At 34.0% G+C, this 15,528-nt stretch overlaps 1 protein-coding gene across 2 annotated transcripts in view; it reads left to right on the plus strand.

The window, feature by feature from the left end:
• Nucleotides 1–15,528, plus strand: part of PDS5B (PDS5 cohesin associated factor B) — a 182,770-nt gene that overhangs the window by 138,775 nt on the left and 28,467 nt on the right. For both annotated transcript variants that reach the window (XM_025364578.1, XM_025364579.1), the window contains exons 21-24: nt 881–1,039; nt 6,777–6,845; nt 8,252–8,388; nt 11,615–11,738. In XM_025364578.1, the coding sequence (XP_025220363.1) occupies nt 881–1,039; nt 6,777–6,845; nt 8,252–8,388; nt 11,615–11,738 (489 nt within the window). The remainder of the gene's footprint in view (nt 1–880; nt 1,040–6,776; nt 6,846–8,251; nt 8,389–11,614; nt 11,739–15,528) is intronic.

A 15,528-nucleotide genomic window follows, 5' to 3' on the forward strand; every position in this document is an offset into this window, starting at 1 on the left:
TAGTTTATTTCTGGTATCATTTTATATGAGTATTTGAAGAGCTTCTTCATTCTTTTGTCATGGTAAAATGCATATTAATGGTTGGGTTTCCTATCAGAAAAGCAAAAATCATTTTATTTGTTACGGTATTTAATATTTGATGCTATAATGAAGACCCCCAAATTCAAGTGACTAGATGTAGTAAAAGCTTATTTCTTGCTTCTGAAAAGCCCAGTGGGTGTATGAATGACCCTCTCTAATCAGTGGCTTAGGGACACAGACTCATTCTGATTAGTGACTTCTCTTTAAATCCCACTGGATCCTTGGCATCAAGCCAGCCAGTGAGTACAGCCTGTGGAGAAGACACACTACTCATACCTACCTCAGTGCATATGTGGCATACTTCATTTTACTCCCACTCCCTTGACCAGAACTCATTCATATATCCTTACCAACTGCACAGGAAGCTACTAGTGGAGTCATCCCTATGCCCAGGAAATTGAAGTGGATATTGGTGAACCCTAGCAGTCTCTAACAGTTTCATGTATATGGTCATAAACTATATGCTATGAAGTCCATGTTGAAATGTTTCTTTACCCTACCTCTAAACTGAATTGGGCAAAACTGAAAATGTTTGAACCTGATGCCTTCTGGACATAGATAACCTATAGAAGTCTAAATGTAATCTTGAGTTAATACTTATACTGTGTATATTTATTGAAATTTTTGTAGTTTTTATAATTTTTATAATTTGAATTACAAAATAAATTTTTGTAATTTGAATTACAAAATAAATTACAAAATTTGTAATTTACAATTTTGTAATTTGAAAATGAAATATGTAAACAGTTTATTTGCATATGTGTAGAGTTGAAATATATTTTCCTCTCCTCATTTTCAGCCTCTGCATAAGAGCCTAGATCCAAGCAACCTGGAACATCTCATAACACCATTGGTTACTATTGGTCATATTGCTCTCCTTGCACCTGATCAATTTGCTGCTCCTTTGAAATCTTTGGTAGCTACTTTCATTGTGAAGGATCTTCTCATGAATGATCGGGTAATTTATATTTTTTAGATTCATGTTCTTTGTAATGTTAACTTTTGGAATTTTATTCAACAAGGAAAGAAGTGAAATGATATCAGTAATACTTCCATTTAACTGCCTTGATTTTAGGTTTTCCTATTTAACAAAAATAAGCCTTGTCTCCATTACAAGCAAAACCACATTGAAACATCTTTTTAGTTGAGAATAGGTTTATGACCTCAAATATATTCCTTGTAAATACAAAATATAACCTGATGCTCTCTATTTCAGGGGTTTAATTTTTGACAGGACATCTATTTTAAAAAATATGCAGATTGGTAAACCAGCTCATAGTATGGTTGTCATGATTATAGTTGTTCCTTTTTCTATATTAAGTTCTTTTCCCTACATTGGGAGAGAATGAAAAAACATTGGGAGAGGAAATAATGGTTTTGTTAGTCTTCAGTTATTTTGTATCTGCCGTGACAGCACTGTACTAGGTTCTCTGGAGAATTAAAAGAAACATGAGATAAAGTTTCTACTCCCAAAAGTAAACATAATGTAAGTAGTGATATTTGGGTTAATCTGCCACCTGATTTTTTATTTTCAGTTTGTCCTGTCAGTTGTGTTCATTTTTCTCTTTTCTTATTTTTGATTAAATATTTTTATTTCATTTTACCAGTTTGTTTTGCACTTTACTATTATTTTAGTAGTTTTCCTAAAAATTACAACATGGACTTTTGACTTATTAAAGGCCAATGTCAACTGGTCTGCTTTGAACTTTCAGTATAGCACAAGGAACCTCAAAATACTTTAATCCCCTTTATTCCTTGGTGCTTTTTTGTGCTCTTGTTCACACAGTTCTATTACAGCTGTTATTTTATGCAGTTAATATTTATTTAGATTTGCTAACATATTTTCTCCTTTTGTTTTTCATTCCTTTCTATGTAATGATTTTCTTTCTATCTAAAGAACGACTTTAGTACTTTTTTTTTTAGTTTGGATTTCCATTAATGAATTTTGTCAGTTTTTGTTTGTCTGGAAAAATCTTTATTTTACCTTAATTTTTTAAAGGATGCTTTCTTTGGGTTAAGAATTCTAGACTGGCATATTTTCCCCCATCAATGATTTGAATATATTATTCTGTTTTCCATTTTCTTTTTTCTTGAGGTTTATTGACAGTCTTGTTCCTCTGAAGGTCTTCTGTCTTTTTGCTGAGAATGAATGTGTCTTTTCTATTTTCCATTGGTTTCCAGTTTTACTATGATGTGTCTGGGTATACTTTCCTTTATGGTTATTGTACTTGGGGCTTATAGCTCTTCTTGTATGTATAGCTTAAAGTGTTTTACAAATTTTAAATAATTTTCAGGCATTATCTTTACATATATGATTTCTGTTTCATATTCTCTTTCCTTTCTTACTGCAGTTCTGTTAACACACTTTAAACGTACATTTTTTTTTTGCTGTGGTCTAGCTGTCTGACACACTTTTTCTGTACTTTTCTACCAGCCTCCTCATGCTTCAGTTTTTGTTTTTTTCTGACCTGTCTTTGAGTTCACTCTCTTCAATTTTGTCTAATCGTATGTAAAGCTTATGCATTGAATTCTTAATTTCACATATGTACACATATACTTCAATTCTGTAATTCTGTAGTTTTTAAACATAGCTCTTTGTTTTGCTGCAGAATTTGCTTGTCATTAAATCCTTGAAACATCTTAATTATGTCAAGATTATATCTGTTAGGCTTATCATCTTGATCTCTTACAACTTTTGTCTAATTTTTTCTGTAAATTTCTGGTCAAATTTTATCTTGTACATATATTGCTTTTGATTGATAGACTTTTTGTATGAAAAGTTGTTGAGATAATGTGAGGCTTCAGATGAGTTTATATTCTTCCAGAATTTTACTTTTGTTTCTATCAGGCAGTTAAGCCATTGTCAACATCACTTCCATCCAATGAAAATGAAAGTTTGGCTTCAGTTTTTCACAAGCTTGTTTTTTTTTTCTGGTCACCTTATGTCTAGAGTATATTTGTCTGGGATCCACCCAGAAGTCCCGGTTGTTTAACAAGGACTTTACTTTTTAATGGGCTCAGGATTCTTAATCTTGTTCTTCCAGCTCTGTGACAGAAAAGCTTTGCTCAACTTCTCATCCCCCTTTCTTTCACTTTCAGAATCATTAATCGTCTATGTGAAAAAACTAATCTCAATGCCAGACTCAAATCTTTTGCTTTCCCTCCTCATTTGAAACTTTGCCCTGCAAATTCTCACTGCTTTGGTAGTTGTCTGTTCCCTTCAAACTGATTTTTAAAAAATATTTTGTCTAGCCTTTCCATTTGTTTTAGTATGAAAATTGGTTCAGAGCAACCTAGTCACATCTTGTCAGAAACAGAACTGCTCACCATTTTTAATCCATTAATTTGTCTTGTTTTATTGTATATTTGATATGTACAAAGGAATATGTATAACATTTGTATAGCATGTTTCGTAATACAGTGAACACCTATGAACTGTTAGTTCCTTAGAGTTCTTAGAGTTTTATCACTCTTCAATCCTTTCTATTTCCTCCCTGTTCCTAATATCTACTCTCTTGAATCTTGGGTTGTTCTCTGACAACAACAAAATTTTCCACATACTCGTTTAGTTTTGCTTGTTCTTGAGGTTTCTAAGAATTATATCACACCCTATATAGTCTTGGAGGATTTGCCTTTATCACTCCACATTTGTTTTTAGGAATAATCTTTGTTACTAAATCTAACTGTGGTTCATTCATTTGTTACTCTGTAATTTCACTGTGGAAAATACTATTTATTTATTCTTCTGGTAGATTGTGGAATATTTCCATTTCTTTACTCTTGGACAGTGCTGCTGTGAATGTTTCTGTTGAAGCCCCCTGCTACATATGAGCAAGAATTTCTCTAGGTTTTATTCCTATGAGTGAAGTTGATGAATCATAGTATATAGACATATTGAACTTTTCACTTTTTTCCAAATCATTTTCTATAGTATTTGTTAAGACTTATTTTTCTGTTAAGAAATCTGGCAATAATGTTATACTCTGTTGGTAGAAAATAATAGATATAGTATCTAATCTAATATAGCTCATTATAGTCCCAATATGCATTTCTGTGGTTACTAATTAAGTTTATATGTCTAGTCACCCTTCATGTTGCCTACTTTCTGAAATTCCCTTTTGATGTATTTTACCTTTTATTCCCCTTGGTGCTTTTTTCCCATAGGTAATCTTTACCTACATTAATCTTCTATCTGGTGCACGTTATAATATCATCATGAAATGTGTAAAACCTCATTTATGTGTGTCTTTTCACTCCTTTATTGTGTCCTTTGATCCTTTGAACAAAAGTTATTGCTTTTTTTTTCTTTTTGAGATGGAGTCTCACTCACCCACGCTAGAGTGCAGTGGTACTATCTCGGCTCACTGCAACCTCCACTTCCCACATTCAATCCATTCTCCTGCCTCAGCCTCCCGAGTAGCTGGGACTACAGGCGCCCACCAACATGCCCGCCTAGTTTTTGTATTTTTAGTAGAGACGGGGTTTCACCACGTTGGCCAGACTGGTCTTGAACTCCTGAACTCACGTGATCCAGCCAGTTCAGCCTCCCAAAGTGCTGGGATTATAGGCGTGAGCCACCGTGCCCAGCCTGAACAAAAGTTACTACTTTTAATGTAGCTGTATTTATCATTATTCTTTTGTAGTTAATACTTTTTACATCTTGTTTAAGTAATCTTTTCCTACTGTAACGTCATGAAAATAGCCTCCCATATGTTCTTTTAAAAGTTCGAAGGTTTTCTTTTTTTACACACACAAAAATCAATCCGTCTGGAATTGATTTACTTGTTTTTTGTATGCTATGATATAAAGATTTCATTTTTGCTGCATCTTAGGGTTACCAAATTTCCCAGCACTGTTTTTTAAATATTTTACCATCTCCTAGTAATCTGCAGTGCTACCACTCATGTCTCCTATGGTGCCTCTGTTCTTTTCCATTGATTTGTTTGCCCTTCCACAAGATGTCTTTCCTTAAAGTCTTATAGTTTTCTCTAAAAAAAAAAATTTTAAATTTCTCTCATACAACTTACGTTCGGCGCTGAATAAAGTTTTTAGGATTATGTTTTATGTTTATGATTGATGAGGTGAATTATTTGGTAGTTCTGATTTTATATCCATCTTTCTTGCTAAATTCTATTTTAATTATGTCAATTATAAAGAATGCCAGCTTTATTTTCTAATCCTTGCATATTTTATTTCTGTACATTTACTTACATTTTAGGTATTTATCCTTTTTCATCCTAACTTATCAGTTTTTGAAAGAGGTGTATTCACATCTTCTGCTGTGATGAAGTTTTCAATCTTCTGCTTTTAATCATGTTTGTTCTGGTTTATTTTGTTATTCTGCTAGTTGTATAAACGTTCGTGAATTTTATATTTTATTTGGTGTTGTAAGATAAAATATATCAGTATCCCATTTAAGTCCATATCCTCCTCAGTGCTTTTCATCTTGACTGGTATATTTTTCCATCCTATAATTTTCAGATTTCATATGTCATTTGTTTTTGTTGTATCTTTTGTGGCTTTATTATTTATAAATCTACCTGATAGTCTCTGTTGTTTCTGGTAGTATCTGATAGTTTTTTATTTATGTAAGGTTTTTGTTTTCATTTTTCTTTGTATTTGTAGTAGTTTATATGAATTTAGTTTTTTCTTGTGAATTAAATATTTTAGTGTTATCTTTGAGTAATTCTTTCAACATGGATTGTAATTTGGAAACTTTCTGTCTTGAATTCTAGTGATCATTCTTCAGTACTGTTTCTTGGATATTAGAATTCTGTGTTTCAAGTCACTTGAAAAATCAGAGCATCGTTTTTTTGGCATCTGGTCTTGCAGCTGAGAAATCTGAAGTTTATTTTTTATTCCTTTTGGTAGCTTCTCTATGGAAACTTTTGGGATCTTGACATCCTTAGTTAGAAATTTTGTCACAGTGTACCTAATATGATTCCTTTTTCATTATTTTTACTTCATACTCTGAAGGCACTTCTCAACGGAAGAAATGAGTCCTGAACTGTATGTGAATCTGTAGCTCTTTGTGTTTGAGGGAGTTTGCCTTTTATATGTTAGGGCTACCTGTTTTGTTGCCAGAGGGTTACCTGAGGTGATATTCAATTACTGTACCTTGACATGAGGGTAAAAATGGGATCTCAAGTGTTCCAAGATTGGTTCAGCTCTTTTGCCATCTGATTTTATTTACTACTGTAAACACCTATTTACTAGTACTTACACATGATCACCTCAGGATTAGTTTGGGGTTGTGCTGAAAGCAAAAACAAACCCCTCCAGCTCAAGAATTTTTTTTTTTTTAAATACCTTTCCTCTTGTTTAAGAGGTACACCTTTTGGCTCCTTTTTTTTTTTTTTTTTTCCTTTTAAGTCCTAGTTTTTGCCACCTGCATTAAATAATTGAATCTCAAAAGGGGCTAAATAAGGGAGTGATGTGTAAGAAGTTAGAGTTAGTCCCACCACACACCTAGAAAGAACCAATCGTGATGGATCTGTAAGTGCTGTACATAGGTGCTAGTGAAGGTATGCCTTTCAAACTTTTTTTTTTTTTTTTAAGTAAATAGGGTTAGATGAGGTACTTTAGTCATATATAACAAATGTCACTGCAGAAGGTACAGATTTCATTCATTTTCTAAGTGCTAATTGAAAAGGAGGATTCATATTTATGTTTTAAAGTCCTTTTTGTTTTTTAAGCTTCCAGGGAAAAAGACAACTAAACTTTGGGTTCCAGATGAAGAAGTATCTCCTGAGACAATGGTCAAAGTGAGTAATATGCATAGCTCTATTGATTTGAATATAGTTACCATATTGTAATATTTGAGATATTAAAATTTCTATTGCAGAGATATTAAAATCACTCAAGTATTTATGTTTACTGTATGACATCTCATGTGCTGTGAGACTATAGGGTAATAATGAGAAAGCTGGGATTTTGTGGACAGCTGCACATAATCTAATTTGAGGGGAAAAAAAGATTTGAAAGCTGCTTCCCTGATGGCAAAAGGCAGTGCTAGTCTTTGTGGACTTTCCTCCATTCTGTAAAGATGATAATTCAGATTTTAAACCTGTTCATCTTTTCCATGGGATTTAATAAAACTTTTTATTTCTAAAAAATTCAGCCTATAATTTATTGAATTAGGAGTTTTATAAGATTGCTCATCATTGGTATAGACTTGATTTATTAAAACCATCTATGGCCTGTAATGTAGACCTCATCTCAATCCACTACCAAGATGTGAAGGCCAAGAATAAATATATTAAATATTGTTATTTTCTAGCTGTAATTTCTTATAAACCCTTCGCGCGCGCGCGTGTGTGTGTGTGTATTTATAGTTTGTATTACGAACTACCTTTTCACATTGTTCTGGTTTGAGGTTATGATGCTAGTTTTGCAGACTCGTACAGTAGCCCCACCTTTACATCAATGAATGATGCTTGATACTTTGAGCCTCAGTATAAACCTGTTTTTCTCGGCATTGGTCTCAAGCTGCAGTTTTTGTATACTTGAAAGCAACACTTGACTAGAAAGTAGGCCACTTACCAACTTACCGGTTGGTAGGCATACTTACCAACTGGCCAGGAAAGAGATCTTCAGTGTTTGCCGTGAGCCAGACACTATTGAAGACCCTCTTAGCGTCTGAGCCTTAGCTCTGTAAAAAGCTGAGATAATATGTGAAAGATAATTTGTACATCATTTTAAAAAGAGATGTACTTGTTCAAAAGAATTCTTGGAAACATTAAAGGAAGTAATGGTGTAAAAATACTTTAAGTACTTCATAATTATAAAATGTAGAACAAATATGAGTGGTATCATTTTTTAGACAGAAGAGATTAAATGTAATTAGTAGTTGGGAACTTAACTTTTCTGATTAGAGAGGTTAAGCATGATTTTACTGTATTTTCCAAAGGATCAAATGCATGTTGGGAAAACATTTTAAAACAGCAAATAACGAACTAGTCTTTAGTCAAATCATTCTTTTGCCATTTTCTTGGAGGTCTGAAACATCTTTAATTTAAAACATTTAAGATTATCTTCATATATACAGAAAAGAATTTTTTTCTTTTCTTAAGAAGCATCCACTAAATACATTTTATTTTTTTAAAAAGTTGATACAGAAATTCTTTCAAAATGTACCAATGTTTTATTTGTTGACTTGTCTCTTAAATAGATTCAGGCTATTAAAATGATGGTTCGATGGCTACTTGGAATGAAAAATAATCACAGTAAATCGGGAACTTCTACCTTAAGATTACTGACAACAATATTGCACAGTGATGGAGACTTGACAGAACAGGGGAAAATTAGGTATGCATTTACTATTTCACAGTTCTTTGGATTGCACAGTATTTCAACTCTTGATGTAACTGTTGAATGGTGCTGTTTGCTTTTTTAAAAAAAATAATTAGAATTGCTTTGTACATGTTCACATATTTTTACTGGAATGTGCTTTTGTATAGTGGTTATTTTACAGTGGCTGTCACATGTCTGGTGCAGGGTTCTATTATACGTTGTATATATTTTAAACAATAGATTCTTACATTTTAGAATATCTCATATGAAAGTGTGTGTGTACCAGTCAATAACTGGTGTTTTACATTCTTGTTAAATATATAAGGGGAAACAACAGACTGGGTGGAAGGCAACTTACTGAATCTATTTCCAGAAGTGTAAGTAAATGCATACTTTAAAAATGTACTTGAAGTACATTATTGAAAATGAACACTTTTTTTTTTTGTTATTTTATTTTGTTTCATTTTCTTTGAAAGATGTAGTATAGAGTAGTGATTGAAAACTGCTGGACTCTGGAGCCTGGATTCAAATTCTGGCTCCACCACTTACTAGTCAGGTGAACTTCAGTAAGTTGCTTTAACTTCTTGGTCCCTCAGTTTCCTTATCCATAAAGTAGAGGTAATAATTATGTGTACCTGGCTCATCTAGCTGTTATGATATAACTAAATAAGTTAGTATACCTAAGGCATTTAAAACACTACTTAGCACATAATAATTAGAAGCATTGATGATAGTAGTGGTTATTATGTCAGTGTTAGTTGAAATTTACAGGTTTATCCTCTGTGTAAATCAAATGCCATTTAGTGCCCTTCCTTGGTAATACGAAATAGGAGAATAGCTCTGTGCTCCTTGGTGTATCTAAATACTTTAATAAGAAAACATAGAAAGATGACTGCCAGCTGCCTTCTGCCTTTCCATCTTTGTTTGTTTTGCTTATACTGTATTCTTTGCATAGAATGTTAAGAGAAGCACATCCTTCTCAAACAAAACATATAAAAAAACTTGGTAAACTATTCATTCTGCATATACAATTGATCTGTTTACTTTCTTTTATTCTAATTAATGTATTCTGTTTTCATTTCTCTATTCCCATAATTTATATACGCCAATGTTTAGGAGTTACAAATAAGTATGTTTTCATTTAAAATTTTTGCTGAATTTGAAATAATTTTGTATTGATCAGCTCAGCCTGGTAAAGAAATTTTTCTCAGTGTTAATACATTTTGCCTTATAAATCAATTTATTAGTTATATTATTTTATACTTCTTATTTGGCCAATTATATTCAGCTATATAAACTTTTATCAGGGAGGCAAAATACTTTGGTGATTTACAACATTCAGGCAGATTGAAGACACACTACACAGGTTCAAATTGAGGTTCCACCATTTATCAGCTGCTTTTATTTATCAGCAAGTTATTTAACTTCTACGTGTCTTAGATTCTTCATCTGTAAAATGAGGATAGCAATAGTATCTCCTTATAGAGTTCATGTATATGTATTAAAATATGTAATGTAATTGGAATAATACCCAGTATATAATGTCACTTAAGCTGGTTTTTATGGAACCCATATGACATTCAGAAGTATTTAGGGGCAGCATAGAGTTGGAATAAGAATTATTTCTGGTAGAGACGTAACAGATGGAGTCTTGGGAGTTGGTAGGTGGGGGTCTCTGTCCTTTCCTTAAGTAGGAAGCTTGCATTCCTGTTTAAGCAACAGTGATTTTTTGTGTTTACACCTTAAACTTTTATGTAAGATTTGATTTGAAGAAAAGTTTCCTCTGCTTAATAAAGCTGAAAACAACAAAACAAAAAAAGTTTATTAGGTTAAATAGAAACCTCTGGTCTAGATGGGAAATTTTAAGGATGGATACACAGGAAGCATCTGTTACCCACATCTGTGAGGAAAACGTCCAACAGGTGGTTTATACTCTTTGCACTAAGAACTATCATTTACCGATTATTAGCTACTTGGAATATTGTTGTTGATAAGATGAGACACACGTTTGAGACAAAGTCTTACAACTTTAGAACCTTACTAATGTTGGCTAGCATCCAGTCAATATTTTTACATGGCCAACTAGATTATTAAGTCTTGGAAAACTAAGACTGTGTCTTTTATTTTAAATACCCCGCAGTGCTATATGTACACAATAGACATAGATTTGTTGCATGGATGTTTAATAACAGTCTTTTACTATAGAGCTACAAAGGGGATTCTATTTAAGGAGTTACAACTTCTCCCTCCTTATATTTGTTCAAGATCCCCTTTATTTCAGCTAATGTATCACTATATTAGGAAGGATTGTTTAGACGTATTTACTAGTCTGGAATTCTATGAATTGTGCTTCATTTTTAGCAGTTTTCTCTCCTTGAACTTAAAAAGAGCCTCATGGTAATATTTGAGAAGTTGAATTCTAGCTAGGAATAGTAATGTTTTCCTCACCACACCTGCTTTCATTCTTCTTCTTTCGTGCTTAGCACAGTAGTTGTGGTTGATTTATTAGCAAGCTAGAACATATTTGGTGCCTCATGTATACATAAACGTATCTCCAACAAAATCCATAGAAGAATACATAAAACCTAACAACTAAACATACAGACAGATTTCTTCTGTGCTTGACTAAGACCTGTTTTATTTAGCATGAGGGAATTAAATGACTTGAGTGACGCTAGCATTGACTTATGTTTAAAAGAAGAATTTTGTAGTATTAGAAAACATCTTCCAAAGTTAAATGAGCATAATATGGTGTTCAGTATCACTAAATTATTTTCTGTCTTAGTCTGCTCAGACTACTGTAATAAAATACCATGCTTATAAACAACAGAAATTTATATCTCACAGTTCTGGAGGCTGGGAAATCCAAGATCAGGGTGCCAGCATGGTTGGGTTTTGGTAAGGGCCCTCTCCAGGGTTGCAGACTGCTGACTTCTTGCTGTGTCCTCAAATGGCAGAAGTGGTAAACAAGCCCTCTCAGGCCACTTTTTAAAGGCACTAATCGCATTCATGAGGGTTTCCCACAATGACCTAATCACCTTCACAAAGGCCCCACCTCCTAATACTATCTCCTAGGTCCTTGCATTTCAACATAGGAATTTTGGGGGACGCAAGCATTCAGATCACAGCATTTTTTTTTTTAACTTTTTTTTGGCCAGAATTTTTAATAAAATTAGATGTACAGAAGATTTTGTACAAACATTTTAAATTCTAATCTATTTTCATTCTACTCATTTTTCAGTAAACCAGATATGTCACGTCTGAGACTTGCTGCTGGGAGTGCTATTGTGAAGCTGGCACAAGAACCCTGTTACCATGAAATCATCACATTAGAACAATATCAGCTATGCGCATTAGCTATCAACGTAAGGAAATGGCTGTGTACAACTACGTTAGAAGGTCTTTGACTTTTAGGAAGGAAAAAAAATCCACTGTCATACATAGATTAAAATCTTGAATGTTTATGGTTGGTTTGTTTTTGAAAAATTTATGCATGAGAAACATCTCAGAGTTCTGAAACTGTCATTTGAGTTTTGGGTCGCTAACATAGTACAGTTGATCTTCTTATTTGTAATAGTTTTCTATAATGTTATCACAGGCATTCAGTTAGCAGATACTGTACAGTTGCTCTTAGGAGAAGTCACAGAATAGATTCCTTCAAGCCCCTGGCCACAACATTTTCATCATCCAGTTAATATACAACCTTGTTTTATGTATGTTTCTGTTTAAAGACTATTTATTATATATAGTCATCTCATTAACACTGAACTCATAGCCAACAACACTGTAACTCATACCTGAACAAAGCTTATCTAGTACACACATTTTCTCTGTAAGGAATATCAGAACCTTCTTGTGCTTTGGAACGCCAGACAGCAGTTCATCGCTATGCTTGTGCTTTGAAACACCAGACAGTACTTCATCATGAGCTAACAAAAACATCAACCACAAAACTGTGACCTCAAAAAGGACAGTTTACATATGAAAGCTGAAACGAAGGCACGGTGTTGCCTTCTTTGACATTAGCTGGGAATGTACACATCTGGCTACTTACATTTTTTGCTGCTTTGTGTATTTACTTTGCAAATGACCAAAAAATTGCTTCAAGTATTAATTTTGGTGTTACAAATAAATTTTAATGAGTATGCAAATTTCTAAAGATAGAATCCACAAATAATGAAGACTGACTGTATGTAGTCAGTTCCTGAAAGGAAAACAACAGTATAGAAGTTTATAGTTTATATGACATAGAACTAATTTCAGGTTAGAAGCATTCCTTATTACTCGGTGAGTTAAGTTTTCAGATTCCTATTCCAGTTTTATGGATTTCTTGTTAGAGTAACTTTATATTTGGACTGTACAACTTTAGAAGTCTTTAGCATCATTGAGAAAAGTAAAAAGGGCTTTCACATTAGTAAATAAAATAATTTCAATACGAGTTTTTCATTAATAATTTGGTTATTTTACACTTAAGTTTTTCTGTTCTTTTCCAAGCAGTCTTAATAATTTACTTCAGTGATCATTGTAATTCTTCCTTCCCACCCTTTATTCTAGTACGTATTTTTAAATTGCCACTTATGTATAACTCTCTAGACGCAAACAATCATCTATATTTTTAAACTGTAATCATTTTTGTCAAATGATTTGTCAAGACTGGTACTTCAGTCTTTTAAAAACAGCTATTTCAGCCGGGCGCGGTGGCTCAAGCCTGTAATCCCAGCACTTTGGGAGGCCGAAACGGGTGGATCACGAGGTCAAGAGATCGAGACCATCCTGGCTAACCCGGTGAAACCCTGTCTCTACTAAAAAATACAAAAAACTAGCCGGGCAAGGTGGCAGGCGCCTGTAGTCCCAGCTACTCAGGAGACTGAGGCAGGAGAATGTCGTAAACCCGGGAGGCGGAGCTTGCAGTGAGCTGAGATCCGGCCACTGCACTCCAGCCTGGGCGACAGAGCGAGACTCCGTCTCGGGAAAAAAAAAAAAAAAACAAAAAAAAACAGCTATTTCAAATTCTGTTAATGATTTTCGTTTTATTGTGCAGACAAAACCATTTAAGAAATAATATTTGGGGGCCGGGTGCGGTGGCTCACACCTGTAATCCCAGCACTTTGGGAGGCTGCGGCATGTGGATCATGAGGTCAGGGGTTCGAGACCAGCCTGACCAACATGGTGAAACCCCATCTCTACTAATAATACAAAAAATTAGCCAGGCATGGTGGCGCGCACCTGTAATTCCAGCTACTCAGGGGGCTGAGGCGGGAGAATCGCTTGAACTGGGGAGGCAGAGGTTGCAGTGAGCCGAGGTCGCGCCATTGCACTCCAGCCTGGGCGACAGAGTGAGACTCCATCTCAAAAAAAAAAAAAGAATTTTGGAGAGCCCATAACTTCCTTGGTTTAGTTTCCCTGCTTAATTGTTGGAGATAATCTTATAAGAACCTGAAAATTGTTTAAAAAGTATCTATTACATTTCTTAGAAGAAAGCAACATGTGTAATTATTTTATTAAATTGGTAAGACTTGCAGTCTATCAGGTTCTTGGTATGATATTTCTTAGAGCATTTGCTGCTATCATTATTGAAGTGGAAATATTTAAAAAACACAAAGTATGGAAATACAAGAAATGGACTTTATTGGAAACTTACAGTATTTAAGAAGTATGTGCCAGCCATTAGGTAAATGTCCACTATGAGTAAAAAGCATCCACAGTTACTGACTTGTAAGGACTTCCTTTCCAGCACAATATTTGTTATATATTGCCACCTCAAGCACCAAATTCCCAAGGTGAAAGTTCAAATGGCCTAAACTTCAAGATTGTTTTGGAATTCTCTTGACTATGGAACATGTGTCAGTGGTTAAAAATGAGTTACTAGCATCTTCTCACAACTTAGAAACATATCAAATTACCCTATTTTAAACAAAACTTTTCTCTAATTATGTTCTTCCTTTATATCACTTGCCCATCTCCTCTTTTTAAACCTCCAAACCTCAAGAAAGAATAATCTCTCTTTGTCTCTCTTACTCTCTTATCCTGTCTTCTCTACTCATATTTTGTCATTTGCCTTCATTGTTTTCCAAAAATGTCCTGTTGAAGTCCTCAAGTCCAATGATACCGGGCTTCATTATCCTATTTATATTATTTGACACAACTCATTACTCCTTTATTCTTAAAACTGTCTTATTTGGTTTCTGTCTCTTGATTATTGCTTTACTTATCTGATTACATTTTCTGGCTCGTCCTCTTTTTTTTTTTTTTTTTTTAAATGTATGTGTTTTATGAGGATCTATCTGGGATCAACTTCTTCACTTACTCAATCTTCTTTGGCCGTCTCATCATCTGTGTAAGTGACTCTTAAATCAGCAACCTGAGTTTTTTTCAAGACTCAGGTCCTACTTCAAATGCTAAACAGAAGTTTTATACTTTTATGTTCTGTGAATATAATCTTGAGATAAATTTGTAATATTTCCCAGATCTAGTCTTTCTTGACATGTAGAGCCTATATAAGTGTTAAATAAATCTGAATGACATTTCTTATACCTAAAAGCATGGTTTATATTTGACTGTTGTCTTGTCCTTACACCTTGTTGCAAAGTACAGATAATTCTGTCCTTTGATATCCATTATATAATTTTTATTCATACTTTCTTGACCATTCTTATTGCTGCAATCATCATTAGCTCTCACCAAGACTGTTGTGAATCTTTTTTATTGTTGGTAAATTTCCGTAATTACAGTTATGATCATGTCATTCCTCTGTTCAAAAAATATTTAGGAGGTTTATACTTGTAAAAATAACTGCACATATTTTACAGCCTGGTGTTTGAGTCCCTCTAATATTTTAACCCGAATATACACTTAAAAATCTTGTTGTGCACACTCTCCTTTACATAACCTCATTTAATGTAGCTGAACAGCTTTTTTCCTTTTATGTGCCTTGTACTTTGCTGCCTTTAATTTTCTCCTTACTCTCCCATTTCCACACATCCAACCTAACCCTTCCTTCAAGTCAGCGCTCAGACACAACCTTCTTTTTTTTTTTTTTTTTTTTTTGAGAGGGAGTCTTGCTCTGCCGTCCAGGCTGGAGTGCAGTGGCCGGATCTCAGCTCACTGCAAGCTCCGCCTCACGGGTTTACGCCATTCTCCTACCTCAGCCTCCCG

This window comes from Theropithecus gelada, chromosome 17, assembly GCF_003255815.1.
Source record: "Theropithecus gelada isolate Dixy chromosome 17, Tgel_1.0, whole genome shotgun sequence".
Taxonomy (NCBI): Eukaryota; Metazoa; Chordata; class Mammalia; order Primates; family Cercopithecidae; genus Theropithecus; species Theropithecus gelada.